The sequence below is a fragment of the Haematobia irritans genome, chromosome 3 (genome assembly GCF_050003625.1).
Source record: "Haematobia irritans isolate KBUSLIRL chromosome 3, ASM5000362v1, whole genome shotgun sequence".
Lineage (NCBI taxonomy): Eukaryota > Metazoa > Arthropoda > Insecta > Diptera > Muscidae > Haematobia > Haematobia irritans.
The window spans coordinates 205,541,923-205,559,997 of record NC_134399.1 but is presented as its reverse complement, the minus strand read 5'-3'; the positions used below and the strand labels follow the sequence as shown (position 1 = coordinate 205,559,997).

General features: G+C 38.7%; 1 protein-coding gene across 1 annotated transcript; it reads left to right on the top strand.

Annotated features, from left to right (window-relative positions):
* Nucleotides 1-349: 349 nt before the first annotated feature.
* Nucleotides 350-17,639, top strand: LOC142229246 (uncharacterized). Its single transcript, XM_075299785.1, has 5 exons — nucleotides 350-474; nucleotides 4,919-5,033; nucleotides 10,175-10,338; nucleotides 10,614-10,753; nucleotides 14,498-17,639. Exons 1-5 carry the CDS (start codon nucleotides 369-371, stop codon nucleotides 17,366-17,368), a joined length of 3,396 nt encoding a protein of 1,131 aa, XP_075155900.1. The 5' UTR covers nucleotides 350-368; the 3' UTR covers nucleotides 17,369-17,639.
* The last annotated feature ends 436 nt before the right edge of the window (nucleotides 17,640-18,075 follow it).

Below are 18,075 nucleotides of genomic sequence, written 5' to 3'. Positions count from 1 at the left end.
AAAAGGGATTTTCCACTAAATATTAGATATAATTTATTGAATTAAAATATTTAGTTAAACATTTTGGGTCATTTTCACTGTGGCGTGAGTTTTTTTGTTTTCCTTAAAAACATTTTTGTTTTATGAATTGATAGAATTTTAAGGTCTTTCTAATATTATATTTAGTTTGTATTTATCTTTATTTTAAGAAAATAAAAGAAATTGAAATATATATTTGCAAGAAAATGAGGTTTTCATTCTAACAACTAAATTTGTGTGGGTGAGCCATTTTCACTGTGACTCACTCTATATCTATATCTCACACAAAAATTTAACATTAAAATTATTTTTTTGTTTCTTTACAGGTCAATGTCAGTAATACTTGGACAATGCCACAGGAAGGTCTTAATGTCTTCTATCGCTTCTTTCGAGATCGGATATCATGGTTTGAGGCTGATGCTGTTTGTCAATTCCATCATGCCAATTTGGTAACAGGTAAATATGGTCATTAACATTTATTTAAATGTTTAGAGATTTCCTGAAACATATGTACAAAACATATAAATATAAATCTACTTACGTTCAAATAGTTCCACATATACAGTCGACTCCGCTTTACTGAAACGTTAAAAATGCAGCCATTTAATTTCAGTTATCCGAAGTTTTTGCTAAAGCGGACTACGGATAACTGAAAAAAACTTCCAGTAATGCGAACTTCGGATAACTGAAAAAGTTTCAGTAAAGCGGACTCCGTATAACTGGAAAAAAATCCACTCAATTTCAGTTAACCGAACTTATGACCAATGCTATGTACATAAAATAATAAAAACAAGGTGTTTGATTCCGTGTGTGTGCCATCTACAATTTTACCTTTCAGTTGATTTTATTTACAGAGTGATTTAAACTGTTTTGAAAGTGCCATCTTCACTTGAAATAAAGCGTTCTCAATACGGAGAAGAAAATGTACTCTCTCTCAATAGCGAGAATGTGGCATTTTCAGTAAAGCGAAGTCATACTAATGTGACGAAACTCATTTGAACACAAAAAACTTTTCAGTAATCCGATTTTTTCAGTTAAGCGGAGTTTCACTAAAGCGGAGTAATTTAAATGAAATGGACAGAAAAAACAACTGGGGAATGCGATCGATTTCAGTTATCCGAGGTTTTTCAGTAAAGCGCATTGCGCTAAAGCGGAGTCGACTGTATGTTCATATACAAATATTGGGTGCTAAACGGTGGCTCTTTGCATGTGACTAGAATCGTATGAGAGACAGAGAAAATTAAACATGAACGAAAATGCTTAAACCCTAGGTTACATATGCTGTTTGCAAACTCCCGCACTTCTTACCGGTAAAACATAAAAAATAGACATTGCAAAGACGGGAGTAAAATGAGAGTGAGAATAAAATGTTAGGGCCTACTGAGCACATAATGTTGAGATTGTGCCGGCACTATGAAAATATACTCCATGAAATTTAGTCCCAAAACGTACATGAAGAAGGGTCTCAAAACATTATTGTGTCATATAAAGGGTGATTCTTTTGAGGTTAGGATTTTCATGCATTAGTATTTGACAGATCACGTGGGATTTCAGACATGGTGTCAAAGAGAAAGATGCTCAGTATGCTTTGACATTTCATCATGAATAGACTTACTAACGAGCAACGCTTGCAAATCATTGAATTTTATTACCAAAATCAGTGGCAGAAAATCCGCTTTGTTATCGACAAATTTTGTTCAGCGATGAGGCTCATTTCTGGTTGAATGGCTACGTAAATAAGCAAAATTGCCGCATTTGGAGTGAAGAGCAACCAGAAGCCGTTCAAGAACTGCCCATGCATCCCGAAAAATGCACTGTTTGGTGTGGTTTGTACGCTGGTGGAATCATTGGACCGTATTTTTTCAAAGATGCTGTTGGACGCAACGTTACGGTGAATGGCGATCGCTATCGTTCGATGCTAACAAACTTTTTGTTGCCAAAAATGGAAGAACTGAACTTGGTTGACATGTGGTTTCAACAAGATGGCGCTACATGCCACACAGCTCACGATTCTATGGCCATTTTGAGGGAAAACTTCGGAGAACAATTCATCTCAAGAAATGGACCGGTAAGTTGGCCACCAAGATCATGCGATTTGACGCCTTTAGACTATTTTTTGTGGGGCTACGTCAAGTCTAAAGTCTACAGAAATAAGCCAGCAACTATTCCAGCTTTGGAAGACAACATTTCCGAAGAAATTCGGGCTATTCCGGCCGAAATGCTCGAAAAAGTTGCCCAAAATTGGACTTTCCGAATGGACCACCTAAGACGCAGCCGCGGTCAACATTTAAATGAAATTATCTTCAAAAAGTAAATGTCATGGACCAATCTAACGTTTCAAATAAAGAACCGATGAGATTTTGCAAATTTTATGCGTTTTTTTTTAAAAAAAAGTTATCAAGCTCTTAACAAATCACCCTTTATAAGTATTGGCACAGCACCCTAAACCATAGTGGGCGGGATATATGCAAAAAAGTGTCTACCAGAAATTGAAAAAATTTTTAATATGAACAAGTAAGGAAAGCCTAAAGTCGGGCGGGGCCGGCTATATTATACCCTGCACCACTTTATAGATCTAAATTTTCGATACCAATGTGTTGGGTGCTATATATAAAGGTTTGTTCCAAATACATACATTTAAATATCACTCGATTTGGACAGAATTTGATAGACTTTTACAAAATCTATAGGCTCTGCGCCACACTGTGGAACAGGGTATTATAACTTAGTGCATATGTTTGCAACACCCAGAAGGAGACGAGATAGGCACATGGTATCGTTGGCAATAATGCTCAGGGTGGGGCCCTGAGTCGATATAACCATGTCCGTCCGTCGGTCTGTGAACACATTTTTGTGATCAAAGCCTAGGTCGCAATTTAAGTTCAATCGCCTTCAAATTTGACACATGTTTCTAATTCGGGTCAGAATAGAACCCTATTGATTTTGGAAGAAATCGGTTCAGATTTAGATATAGCTCCCATATATATATCTTTCGCCCGATATGCACTAATATGGACGCAGCTGCCAGAGTTTTATCCCGATTAGCTTGAAATTTTGTACAAACATAACACTTGGTCGTATAGTCAAGTGTGCAAAATTTGATTGAAATCAGTTCAGATTTAGATATAGCTCCCATATATATCTTTCGCCCGATATGCACTTATATGGACCCAGAAGCCAGAGTTTTATCCCGATTAGCTTGAATTTTTGCACAAGGAGTACAATTAGTAGTATAGTCAAGTGTGCAAAATTTGATTGAAATCGGTTCAGATTTAGATATAGTTCCCATACATATCTTTCGCCCGATATGGACTAATATGGTTCTAAAAGCCAGAGTTTTGGTCCAATTTGGTTGAAATTTTGCACAAGGAGTACAATAAGTAGTATAGTCAAGTGTGCAAAATGTGATTGAAATCGGTTCAGATTTAGATATAGTTCCCATATATATCTTTCGCCCGATATGGACTAATATGGTCCTAAAAGCCAGAGTTTTGGTCCAATTCGGTTGAAATTTTGCACAGGGAGTAGATTTAGCATTGTTGCTATACGTGCCAAATTTGGTTGAAATCGATTCAGATTTAGATATAGCTCCCATATATATCTTTCGCCCGATATGCACTTATATGGACCCAGAAGCCAGAGTTTTATCCCGATTAGCTTGAAATTTTGTACAAGGAGTACAATTGGTAGTCTAGTCATGTGTGCCAAATTTGATTGAAATCGGTTCAGATTTAGATATAGCTTCCATATATATTTTTCGCCCGATATGGACTTATATGGCCCCAGAAGCCAGAGTTTTGGCCCAATTTGGTTGAAATTTTGCACTAGGAGTACAATTAGTAATATAGTCATGTGTGCCAGTAATATAGTCATGTGTGCCAAATCGGTTCAGATTTAGATATACCTCCCATATATAGGTTTTTCTGATTTCGACAAAAATAGTCAAAATACCAACATATTCCTTGCTAAATCGCCTCTGCATAGTCGAAAAGTTGTAAAAATGACTCTAATTTTCCTAAACTTCTAATACATATGTATCGATTTGAACTCCAATTTTTTCTTCAAACTACAAAATTTTCTTTAAAAAGTGAAAAAAATTATTTATGTCTAATAAATTTTCTTGAATTTGTCGAAAATATTTACTTATTTTTGTGATATCGGCGTGATGCCAGCGCTTGTAATACTGTTTAGTTAAAAATTTCTAAAACTATTCAAAATTTTCTAAAATTAATCAAAAGTTTTCTTCCTGGTGGGTTCACTGTTTTTTCAGTGTAGTGCATAAGCCAACTTAAATTTTGAGTCTATAGATTTTGAAAAAGTCTATCAAATTCTGTCCAAATCGAATGATATTTAAATGTATGTATTTGGGACAAACCTTTATATGTAGCACCCAACACATTTGACGGATGTGATATGGTATCGAAAATTTAGATCTACAAAGTGGTATAATATAGTCGGCCCCGCCCGACTTTAGACTTTCCTTACTTGTTTTTTATTGGGTCCAATAATTTATTTTAAAAATTATTTAATTTATTTTTATTTCTCAAAAGTTATTTAATAAAAAAAATTACTTTTTTTAAATAACACCTCTATGGAAAACACATGTGTTAGTTTCCGTCTGGTTTTGTGGTAAAGGCAAAAAAATTAACACTTCTTAAAATAATTCACCGTTAAGCTCATTTTGTATCCGTGGAAAGGCAGGAAAAGCTTTAATACACTACCACCATTATTTTGTATTCCTCTTAACGTTACAAAAAAATCCCCACATACATTATGCAAATGATTTCCCTTTTTCTATGCTTGTTAAACATTACAAACGTATTTGAGTATAACTCTTCTTAATCTCTCTCTTTTATCCACGATTTTTTCATTTTTGTTTTGTTTTCTTTTTTCATTTCAGTCGACAACAGTTTTCAATTTGATGCAACCAGAGACCTTTTAAGGGAATTAGATGTTAACGACATTGTTTGGATTGGTCTTATGAGACCACAAAGCTCGGATCGTTTTATGTGGTCGTAAGTATTTAAATTATATTTTATATAGTTTTAATATGCTCAACATAAGGTAAAGCATACTTTTGGGCTTATCAAAATGTGTGGTAAATGACGGAGTATATGTTCAAGGGAAAATAATGGAATATTGTGTGGTGGAAAGTAATGACAAAATTGCAGTTTAATGTGATGGTTGATGTGATTGCTACTAAATAAAACAAATATATGACATGCAAAATTCTAATTTGGTTTATAAAAGAGAATTAAAAATGGACAACAGTTTAGCTGAAACAAATGTTAAATGCCTTTCGTTATAGGTTAAAGTGGCAGCCCGATTTAGTTTCCACCCTGTATCGGCTACAAGCAGTTCTCCTGAAAACATTATCCTTCTTAAGCCGACACAGATGTGCAATCTCTTCCGGGTTCGCGAACATGATTCCCAAGGCCCTGATTACTTAATCTAATCCTTATCTTATGCCTAAATCGAGGAACTCTACCAATAAGGAGGAATGCGTCCAGTGTGGTCTGGAGGGGAGTCGGGTAGGTTCTGTTGGACAAGCCGACAGATGATACGTGTCATGAGGCCCTTGATTACAGATGGGACACACGTCAGCTACCTGTGTTTAGTTGGGCCAAAACTAACTTAGTCTCTCGTAAAGGTCTCCTTTCTCCGGTGCTATGGACGGTGGCCGGGCTCCGAGAACACTGACTGATTGAGAGGTCTTTTCTGTACCGCTAGATCTCACGTCCTAGAAAGTGAAGGGCAACCCTTCATTCCTGCCAAATAGTTGTTTGCCCACAATATTGATTACTTCCATAACAAGCAATAGAGGATATTGTTCTCTGCGAGAATACACCGCCGCATTTTTAAGGAAAGAGTTCTAACAGGCCTGTATGTTATTCCACTGCTCCCAAAACGTTGCCACCAAGGGACTTAAAGAATTCTACCACGAAGCTTATCGCAAATTACAGTGGCGGTTAATACCCCTATCATATCTCTTCTTATCTACGATCGTCAAGTTTCCAAAAGTGACCGAAATCCCATCATCCCTTATCGAGAGTGATCTTAGTGCAGACCACAACATACCTTTACCTGCGACTAGGATACATTGCTTCTGGTGCTTCCGCTTGTACTCATCCCCTGTCTTACTAATCTCTATATTTAGGTTAGGTTAGGTGACAGCCCAATGTATCAGGCTCACTTAGACTATTCAGTCCATTGTGATACCACAGTGGTGAACTTCTCTCTTATCACTGAGTGCTGCCCCATTCCATATTAAGCTCAATGATAAGGGACCTCCGTTTTATAGCCGAGTCCGAACGGCTTTCCACATTGCAGTGAAACCACTTAGAGAAGCTTTGAAACCCTCAGAAATGTCACCAGCATTACTGAGGTGGGATAATCCATCGCTGGTCTTGGTCTTAGGTCGAAGCAGGAATCGAACCCACGACGGGCATGCTAACCATTGCACCACGGTGGCTCCCATCTTTATATTTAATTACCTGTTCCCAGCTTTAGCCGGGAGGCGCCCACCGAACTACGAGAATCTGTGAGTCCCGATGCTTCTGTTTAGGAATTGGGCTTCATCTGGGCAGGTTTGATGAAGTACCGGCCCTACCTCTGGGAGACATAAACAAGAAAGGAAGACGGAATCTCATTTAAGTGGTCGTTGGTGCAGTCCCTGAAGCCGTTCCAGTTGGCTATCGGAGTTCGGAGGTATGAAATCGGAGTGTCGTTTAATCGGGAGAACTATGGAGAGATTCTGTTAACAGTGAACTGACAGATTCACAAGATATGTAATTTATCAGATTAGGCGACGTTACCATGAAAAGTGTGAAATCATCAGTCACACCAATGCTATGCATGTCTGATCATTATCCAGGAGAGAATGCCAAAACTCATGGCGGACATTGACATTTCTTAGCACCCACAGTCTATGTCCACACAGCAGCCACTGAATAGGTGGACTATAACCTAGAGAACAGCTTCCAAAAGGCGGTATATACATACAAATTGTATATCTCTATTTCGGCAACGCCCAATACATTGCATGTAGGGATCGCTATCGATCGCTAGCAAAGGTGCTATAGGTCACGAAAAGATGAATATGAAAACCATGCCTCCATCTACTCTTGGATCGCCGTGGTCCTGTTTAGTTTCGGATTCATAAACTCTGCAATCTCATTAATCTTACATCGGAACCCATAGTAATTAAATTTTAACTAATACAACAATATTCGGTGTCTTATGGAGCGCGGGGAGTATTGCTTGTGGAAGAGGTCGAAGGAGTCACTTCAGCAGCCCTGGACTTGACTGCTTGACATTTTTGGAATCACTTGTATCTGTCACGTATAGATGTAATATGAAAGCCAGGCCTCTATCATCATTCATTGTGCGATGGCGCATGCTGTTGGTCGCGTCTTTTGGATCGGCATGATCTTGATTCGCTCCCCATTTATCAACTCTACAATCTTACCTCGCAATCCATTTTAATAACATAAAAAATGAGGCACAACAATATTCAGTGGCATATGTTGCGTCGGGTAATATAATTTGTGGAAAAGTCGAAGGAGTCACCTCGGCAGACCCGGATTTGACTGCTTGACATTGAAGTCTAGTGTCTACCATGGGTAATATGAAAGCCGGGCCTCCTCTCCATTCCTTTTGCGAAAGGTTAGGTTAGGTGGCAGCCCGATGTATCAGGATCACTTGGACTATTCAGTCCATTGTGATACCACATTGGTGAACTTCTCTCTTATCACTGAGTGCTGCCCGATTCCATGTTAAGCTCAATGACAAGGGACCTCCTTTTTATAGCCGAGTCCGAACGGCGTTCCATATTGCAGTGAAACCACTTAGAGAAGCTTTGAAACCCTCAGATATGTCACCAGCATTACTGAGGTGGGATAATCTTTTGATTTTTTGATGAAAAACTTTTTGGTGTTCGGTCGAAGCAGGAATCGAACCCACGACCTTGTGTATGCAAGGCGGGCATGCTAACCATTGCACAACGACGGCTCCATTTGCGACAGCGTAAGCTGCAGATGGCATTTAGCTTCGTCCCTTGGAACTCCTTGACTCTGATTCACTACCGATTAATAAACTCTAGAATCTCACTAATCTTGCCTCGGAAACCATGATACTTAAATTTCAAACATCATGCACTTTCAGGAATTGGTACAACAACATTAGGCGGACTACTGTGGCGGGAAATATTGCATGCGGGAGAAGACGAAGGAGTCATTTCGGCAGCTCCAGACTTGAGTGCTTGATATTGTAGGCGATTTAAGATAGATGTAATATGAAAGTCATTCCATGTACGATGGAGCCAGCTGCAGATGGCGTTTGGCTTCGTCTCTTGGATCACCATGTGTCTGATTCACTTCCGATTCATAAACTCCACAATCTCAGTCGAGATGTCGAAGGAGTCACTTAGTTGTCGTTAACACAACATATTCTCACGTAGTCCGTTTGCCAATATTGCCGATGTTAAGCAGAAACAGTTTCGAAAGAGCACACACTCAAGTTACACCGCACAGAAACCGAACGATGAAAATCTTTTTGGTGTCCGGTCGAAGCAGGAATCGAACCCACGACCTTGTGTATGCAAGGCGGGCATGCTAACCATTGCACCACGGTGGCTCCTTTTGCGATAGCGTAAGCTGCAGATGGCATTTAGCTTCGTCCCTAGGAACTCCTTGACTCTGATTCACTTCCGATTCATAAACTCTAGAATCTCACTAGTCTTGCCTCGGAACCCATAATACTTAAATTTCAAACATCATGCACTTTCAGGACAACAACATTAGGCGGACTTCTGTGGTGGGGAATATTGCATGCAGGAGAAGTCGAAGAAGTCATTTCGGCAGCTCCAGACTTGAGTGCTTGATATTGTAGGCGATTTAAGATAGATGTAATATGAAAGTCATTCCATGTACGACGGAGTCAGCTGCAGATGGCGTTTGGCTTCGTCTCTTGGATCACCATGTCTCTGATTCACTTCCGATTCAAAAACTCCACAATCTCAGTCAAGATGTCGAAGGAGTCACTTAGTTGTCGTTAACACAACATATTCTCACGTAGACCGTTTGCCAATATTTCCGATGTTAAGCAGAAACAGTTTCAAAAAGAGCACACACTCAAGTTACACCTCACCGAAACCGAACAATGGTAAATTTAGTTTCGGACTTGGTTCAGGATTGTGTTGTATGGAGTCTAGGACCAGACGTAAATGGATAAGGGTCCATTCTTCTTCCTTCTTCTGCGTATGAGTTTCTGTGTCATCCGCTCGCGTAAATATGTTACTTAAAAGCCGGCTCAGTGGGTTTGCTGCCGTCATCTTCATTATTTTCGCCGCTACGCTTTCGAATTTTATTTCTGAAGTTTTTTTTTAAACAATGCTGAAATACATCGTTCCAAAATTTCTTAGTCCAGTTTTTCCTTCTCTATATAAAGGTATTTCCTAAATATAAAGGTATTTCCTGTTGTATGTCATCATTGGGATTAGTTCTGATTTTCTGTAGCACATCTTTGGATTCGTTTCGCGAGGAAGTATTTTCATAAAAGATACATTGGATTAACCTGGCCACTTCTCGTCTCAATATCATCCATTTTCATCGATAGAAACTGCCATATCATCTCTCATTAGCGCAATCCATTTACTGTTGATTCAAGTTTATAAGACGCCGTCTAACCTTGAACCGTACCACCCATTCTCACCTTAAAGATGGAGAGACTCCTCAACAATAACTCTGACTTCGAGATGCATTTTTGCTTTTGACGTAGCCAGGAATGGAATAAAGAATTAGGGCTTCAAATGTGTGACAGCTTTTGAATTATCCAAATAGCACCTCTTGTTCGAAGTAAAAAGTGCGAGAATTCAAGGAAATTTAATAAAATCTTATGACAAAGTTAGTACACAAGAGTGGAAGATACCAACATTAACCAAGAAAATTTCCTTGCGTTTTTCTGAAAGTGTTAATATGAATTTCATTATAAAGGTGAGATTTGATTGACATGCCTAAAAGTATGCTACAATTTAAATTGTATAACATATACCACCTTCACCATATGCTATATAATTGGGTTGTCCCTTCTTATCTTTTCCATACATCATCTTCACTATTTTTTCTCATATACTTTTTTGCCTTTCATCCAATTACAGAAGCAACTCTCGACCTTTAGTAGCTGACACTGGTTATTGGGCTGAATCGTTACCTTTAATGGATGCACCATTGTGCGCTGTCATTGATCCCATTCGAGATTATCGTTGGCATGCCTTGCGTTGTGGTGGTCCTGAAACGGCTTCATTCTTATGTGAAATGCCAGGTAAAATCAAATGAAAATAACATAACAATCAATATTGGAAAGGGAGTGGGAACAATCACAAGAAAAAGTTACAGAATTGGAAATAAAACTTAATCAATGGACAAAAAATGACATTGTCATTTCACATAAAGTGATTGGCCATATATTTATGTATGGCATGGCATGAATCACAATTTTTGTGTCATCTTTTATTTTCTTTCATTTATTCTTCTTCATTTGTTTCTCATGAATCTTTGGTTTTGTTCCTCTCTTTTCCCATTTACCACATCCAATAGTACCCAGTTGGGCTGACATCTGCATTCTCAAGGATATGCCAAATTTAACAATGCAATATATGGCTGATACAGCAAGCATTGAACTGATTCGAAATTGCCAGGAAGAAGGTCTTTTGAGGACAACATGCCGTGGCAAACAGGTGAGTGTGAGCGTGAGTTTTTTTTCCATTTTCCATAAAAATTTAATGACTACAAATGAAATGATTTATTTCCAAATAATGGAGTTTCCATTCATTGAGAATACATGGGTATAAGGATATGGATAAAATATATCAAATGGAAAGGAATGAATACACATTACAAGGTTTTAAAAATAATGAAAAAATTGCTTTCATTTACACTGCTAGGAAAATATTCATGACTTAACGAAATCTTTCATTAAATTTGAACCTCTGAAACAATTTCATAAATATAATGAAACTTTTCGTTATTACTGTGAATTTTCTACTAAATAATGAAATATTATAACAGGTTGGCTCATAAGTCCCCAGTCTGACACATAGATGGCGTCGCTAGTATTAAATGCATATTATTTTTATATAGTACCAACCTTCAAATGATTCGTTTCAAAATTTGACGTCTGTAAGTCAATTAGTTTGTGAGATAGAGCGTCTTTTGTGAAGCAACTTTTGTTATTGTGAAAAAAAGGGGGAAAAAAGGAATTTCGTGTTTTGATAAATTACTGTTTTCTGAAGAGAAAAAATACGGTGGAAGCAAAAACTTGGCTTGATAATGAGTTTCCGGACTCTGCCCCAGGGAAATCAACAATAATTGATTGGTATACAAAATTCAAGCGTGGTGAAATGAGCACGGAGGACGGTGAACGCAGTGGACGCCCGAAAGAGGTGGGTACCGACGAAAACATCAAAAAAATCCACAAAATGATTTTGATTGACCATAATATTTATTTGATCGAGATGTTGGTCATATCATTCATCAATATTTGGATATGCGGAAGCTCTGTGCAAAATGGGTGCCGCGCGAGTTCACATTTGACCAAAAACAACAATGTGTTGATGATTCTGAGCGGTGTTTGCAGCTGTTAACTCCTAATACACCCGCGTTTTTCTATCGATATGTGACAATGGATGAAACATGGCTCCATCACTACACTTCTGAGTCCAATCGACAGTCGGCTGAGTGGACAGCGACCGGTTAACCGTCTCCGAAGCGTGGAAAGGCTCAAAAGTCCGCTGGCCTCTGTTTTTTGGGATGCACATGGAATAATTTTTATCGATTATCTTGAGAAGGGAAAAACCATCAACAGTGACTATCATATGGCGTTATTGGAGCGTTTGAAGGTCGAAATCGCGGCAAAACGGCCCCATATGAAGAAGAAAAAGGTGGTGTTCCACCAAGACAACGCACCGTGCAACAAGTCATTGAGAACGATGGCAAAAATTCATGAATTGGGCTTCAAATTGCTTCCCCACCCAACGTATTCTCCAGATCTGGCCCCCAGCGACTTTTTCTTGTTCTCAGACCTCAAAAGGATGCTCGCAGGGAAAAAATGCGGCTGCAATGAAGAGGTGATCGCCGAAACTGAGGCCTATTTTGAGGCACAACCGAAGGAGTACTATCAAAATGGCATCAAAAAAATTGGAAGGTTGTTATAATCGTTGTATCGCTCTTGAAGGGAACTTTTTTGAATAATAAAAACGAATTTTGACAAAAAAATGTGTTTTTCTTTGTTAGACCGAGGACTTATCAGCCAACCTGTTATATTAATAATGCAATGTTTCATTGTCTCTATGAAAAGTTGTCGTTATGTCAACGAAAATATGTCTTTGGCTTAAATGTTTGTTCTGTGCAGATGCAAAAATCCCTTACAAATAAGAACTGTCCCAAAACTATGTGTCAGTGAAAATCCACATTTAGAGTTTGGTTTAGATATTGTACATTTAGAGGTAGGTTTTCAAAATTTTGAAATTTAGACCTCTAAACGATTTTTTTTTTAAATAAATCCCAATATATAGACTGATCACCCGAAAGGAAAATTTACCCTATTTCCTCGTAGTTTGAAATTGATGGCCATTTTAGACTGATTTATATACGTGCTAAATTCGAATTCACACAAGAATCTAAGACACTTTTGTCCTACAATTCTATCATTAAATTCGCGAAGCGGAGATTTAGGTCTTCAGACACGTTAACCAGATTGGAGTCTGTATTTCAATAAGTGGGACTTGATTGGCAGTTAAATCACTGATTTTTCCAAGTAGTTTTTGTTCACTGAAGTATTTGCCTATTAAGTTGGGTTAGTCGTAATGGCAGCCCGATATTTCAGGCTCACTTAGACTATTCAGTCCATTGTGATACCACAGTGCTGAACATCTCTTTTGTCACTGAGTGCTGCCCGCTTCTGTGTTTAGCTCAATGACAAGGAATCTACTATTTATAACCGAGTCCGAACGACGTTCCACATTGCGGTGAAACTACTTAGAAAAGCTTTGAAACATTCAATGATGACAGTCATCAGCATTATTGAGAAGCGATAATCCACCGATGAAAAAGTTTTTGGTGTACGGTCGAAACCGGGGTTGAACCAACGACTCTATGTATGCAAGGCGGGCATTTTACCATTGGACCATGGTGGCTTTCATTTGCCATTAGTTCAATTGCTGAAATTTTATGTTGAGGTCCATCTGAGAAATTTGGGCATGCAGTTCAACTGCTGAGATTGCGATCTGCAATCCCATTACTGTAGTTCGAGTTTGCAGTTCACTTATTAAGGTATTGAACTGGATTCCTTTCAATGAAGTTTAACCTGTAGTCAAATCGTTGAGGTTTTGGCTTGCAGTTCAATTATTGATTTGTTACGAATCGAAATTGGTATCTATTGTTGCTTCGAAATGAATTTCCATCAAAAAGTTTCGCTACTGATGCCACGTTGAGAAATCTCTCCACAATTTGAATCATTGATACTTCGTTTCCACTTTACTTGATGCATTGTGCGCTTTGTTATATATAGGTTAGGTTCCAGAGTTATTGAATTGATGTCCACACTATGGGTTCATTGTGATGATTCCTCGATGTAACTCTCTTCACTTCTGTTCCTTAAGTTACACTCCCGCAGATCGGTGAAAGCCTGAAAGAAAAAGGAACCCAGTATCTTGTATCTTCTAAAGGGTAATGCTGAACACTAACATTTGAAGTGGTACGAGGCTTCTGTAACTTCTGCGTCCAGACAACATCTGCAGATGTCATAATATTTGAGTCCAATTCTTACAATCTTTTAGGTCAATTCTTACCATATAATTAAAGATCTCAACTCCTGTCTGTTCATAGTTATCGGAATTTCGTAATTGCTACCACCGTGGTGCAATCGTTAGCATGCCCGCCTTGCAAGGTCGTGGTTTCGATTCCTGCTTCCACCGAACACCAAAAAAAATTTTCATCGTTGGATTATCCCACCTCAGTAATGCTGGTGACATTTCTGAGTGTTTCAAAGCATCTCTAAGTGGTTTCACTGCATTGTGGAACGCCGCGGCGAGCCGTTCGGACTCGACTATAAAAAGGAGGTCCCTTGTCATTGAGTTTAACATGGAATCGGGCAGCACTCAGTGCAGTGATAAGAGAGAAGTTCACCAATGTGGTATCACAATGGACTGAATGGTCTAAGTGGGCCTGATACATCGGGTTGCCACCTAACCTAACCTAACGGACGTTTACGTGAAATGTTATAAAAATCATCCTTAATAGGATACAAACATTTTGCCAGGGTTATAAGTTTCTGTTATTTCAACCAAAAGTTAATGAAATTTTTTAAAAGAGGAGAATGTGATGAAGCAATTGAATTTTTTTTTTTAATATTTTTAATGAAGAGTACTCATGGATGCTTTGTAATTATTTTTTTCCATTTTGCATTATACCTCCAATTCCAGGATCGTGATAGAGCCATGCAAGATTTGATATGCCCCCGTGAACGCCTCGAAGCTCAACGCATCAATGACATTACCAATTCGCATTTCAAATCCTTGCAAATAATCAACAGCATACCCTCGGATAATAACGAAAACAATGACATTGAACTTTTACCCATGGATGTTAACTATGCGGGCCACTACCCTGAGGAATTGCAGACCGAGAAGAATACCGTGCAACGGCTCATAGAACAATTCAATGTTGATGAATTGATGCAAGCCGATGAACCAGCAAATATGGAAACTGTTAGCTCATTTTACAAAATACCCGGTTTAATACCAAAACCTGTAAAGAAATCGGCCAAAAAAGTGTTGGAAAATCCCAAAAAGGATAATGCAGGAAAGAAACAGACTGCAAGTCAAAATCAAAAGGACAAGGGACGTATACCTTTGGAAATGGATGATATGATGATGGGTGACCAGCCACAAGGAGAACCTGAAATGCCTGAACAAATTTTGAATGAGGAAGTATCCAATGAAATTATGGAACCTTTGCCACACATCAAAAAGACCAATCTACACAAAGAAGCCATGGAGAAAATGGAAAAGGAAGCAATTGCCATGAAGGAGTTTATGCAAAAGAATAAACAGAAGGAAGCTAAAAAAATGATGATGATGATGGCAACAACAATGGGATCTCTAGCAATGAGGACAACGGAAGAACCCAAAAGGTCATCTTCCACAACAGAGGCAATAAGTGGAACAACTCCTTTACATCTCAATAATGGGGAGACTACAACCCAACAACATCACCATCACAATCATGAAGACTCGGTCATCGACATGGAATCTTCTACTAGCCACACGCTAGGTGGGGCCACCACAACCCCAGCGGCCACTATAGGTCATCCAATGCATCCACAACAACCTCGTAGTAGTGTAATAACCGAAGAGACCGGTCATGGTCATGTCAAAGAGTCATCAGACAATTCACATTTCATACCACCCATGTTAATGGTGAAATCTCATTATGTGCCTCAGGCCAACAAACATGGTCATGGAGATCATATTCAACATCCTTTAAGCCATGGTGAACACTTGGAATCATCCACTGTAAGCAGCAGCAGCGGCGGCGGCAGCAGTACTTTGAATCCTAATGAAGATATTCAGCACAGGACAAAGGAACATTCGGAAGTGACCATGATGATGACTACCATGTCCACTGGCAAAGTGATAGATTTGGAATCAACCACACAAGCACAAACCCTTGTGCAACATCATCTGAATGAGAAAATTGCCATCGAATCTGTGGCTCCCCTAATCACGGAAGACGAAACAACAGAAAATGGCAACATGATACCAATTACCACCCAGCAGCAGCAGCAGCATAGACAGGAACCGGAAGTAGATGAAAATTTGAATTCTCAAATTATGAATGCGGAAGAGGAAGCTACAAAAACTCCAGAAACAAGTGAAGCCACAGGCCTACCAAGCTCTACCACAATAATCAGCACCAGCACCGCCACCACCACCCCCATTGCTATGGAAGAGGATAAAACCATAACAACTTTGACTCCCTCATCTTTGGTGCAAGGAAGCCGACAAGCAGAATTAGAAAGTCTACAGACAACCACAATGAAACTTGCAGAGCTAACTCCAAATGTTGCTACTAAGGGTGGTGATGACACAATTGCCTTGAATTTGGAAGAAGCTCAAGAGATGGTAAATGCTGATGCTACAAAATCCCTACATATGCAAGCTAAACTAAAATCTTCCAAAAATATGGAATCACAGGCGGCAAGCACAACCGCAAAACAAGAAGAGAACACAAGTCCCCCACTAACAACAGCCACATTAATGGGAGGAGAGACTTTAAAGACGGAGCAATCCACCACAGTGGCGGGTATAACGTCAGCTGGTGATGAAAATACCGCAGACCAGCAACATAGATTGGTGACAGAAACAACTGCAGCATCTGCTCGTACTACAGCTCCTCCTGCATCAGTTGAACAAATCGGCCAAGAGTTGACAAGAACCCAGCTATCCGAATTGGACAAAGACCAACTGTATTTTGAAACGAAAAGTGATGAGGAAAAGGAAACAACACCTAAAAGTGAATCTATTATGACCACTGTTACCTCTACCGCTACCACTGAGCAGGCTATCGAAATTGCAACAGGAAGTGTAAAACTACTTGCAACGGATATACAACAAACAACAGAAACATCCGGTGAAATGAGTTTTCCAAGTGAACAGCAACACAAAACCATAGCCATCGAGGCTAGCGAAACAACATCAGCGAGATCTCTCACCCCAACATCATCCATAGCATCACCCATACAAGAGCAAAAAGAAACTGATAATGATGACGATGGTGATGTTAATACCGAAGAGATATCACCCAATGCGATGACTGAAAAACCAGTAACCGCACACAGTTCATTGGAGATGGTAACCTCTAGCTCCAGTACCATAACAACTCTAAGACCTGCTATGACCTCAGAAGCAAGTGAGAACATCACCAATAATTCAGCAACAACAGAAGGTTCGACAACCAACAAAATCATCAGCTCTACCACCACTACGACCACCATTGCGAGTAGCAACAATAATGGAATAATATCTACTTCTTCTACCGAAGATTCTTTACCCTTAACACATTTGCCATCTACATCATCATCGTTGTCTACGACATCAACTACCACAACTACTACTACGACGACCCCATCGTCACCACCACCAGCAGCAGAACCATCGTCAACTATGTCCTTTGAACCTGAGACTACACGAAATTTCTTAAAAGTTACCACTGAAATGCCATTTAAGCCAAATCGTCGACGTTCGTTAACCAAACCGGAGACCGTGAGTTATATGAAGAAAATTCTAGGTTAAGTTATTTCACCATCAACAACAACAACAACAATATGAAAAACAAATTCCAACAGAAATGCAAATAGAAATTGTTCACACACTCACACACACACATATACCACTAATAAGAGTTGTAAACTATGTTTATTAGGGTGTACTGAAATATTTTCATATTAGAATTTATGGCGATTTCGATTGGAGAAAAATGTGCAACATGATTGCAAAATATGAAGGACATGTGTCATTGCTTTTGGATCCTGTATCCTTTACAATATTATGAATTAACAATAACTTTACAAAGGATGCTATCATTTGGGGGAAAAAGTAGTGTAACACCAAGACAACATATTTTTGGCAAAACGAAAACGCCCTTAAGGTGGGTATTAAGTTCGAGTTTAGCTGCTAAAATCGTCATTTTTTCATTAAAGTGAAAACTAAATCAGTAAAAAAAAGGCAAAAAATTATATATATTTGTTGCCGATTTCATTATAACTTGATGGGGAATAGCCCAAAGCAAACTTTCACAAAGTTTATATTCCATAAAATGGATTACTAAAGAAAAGTAATTGTGAAAAAATTACTATTTTAAGGTGGGTATTAAGTTCGAGTTTAGCCGCTAAAATCGTAATTTTTTCACGATTACTTTTCTTTAATAATCCATTTTAAGGAATACAAACTTTGTGAAAATTTGCTTTGGGCTTTTCCCCATCAAGTTATAAAAAAATTTG

Bases quoted from the DNA above. Each gene is read 5' to 3' on its own strand.
- LOC142229246 (XM_075299785.1), top strand. From the start codon at position 369: ATGCCACAGGAAGGTCTTAATGTCTTCTATCGCTTCTTTCGAGATCGG. The intron at 475-4,918 runs GTAAATATGGTC...TTTTCATTTCAG, and splicing joins TCATGCCAATTTGGTAACAG to TCGACAACAGTTTTCAATTT. The intron at 10,754-14,497 runs GTGAGTGTGAGC...CTCCAATTCCAG, and splicing joins CAACATGCCGTGGCAAACAG to GATCGTGATAGAGCCATGCA.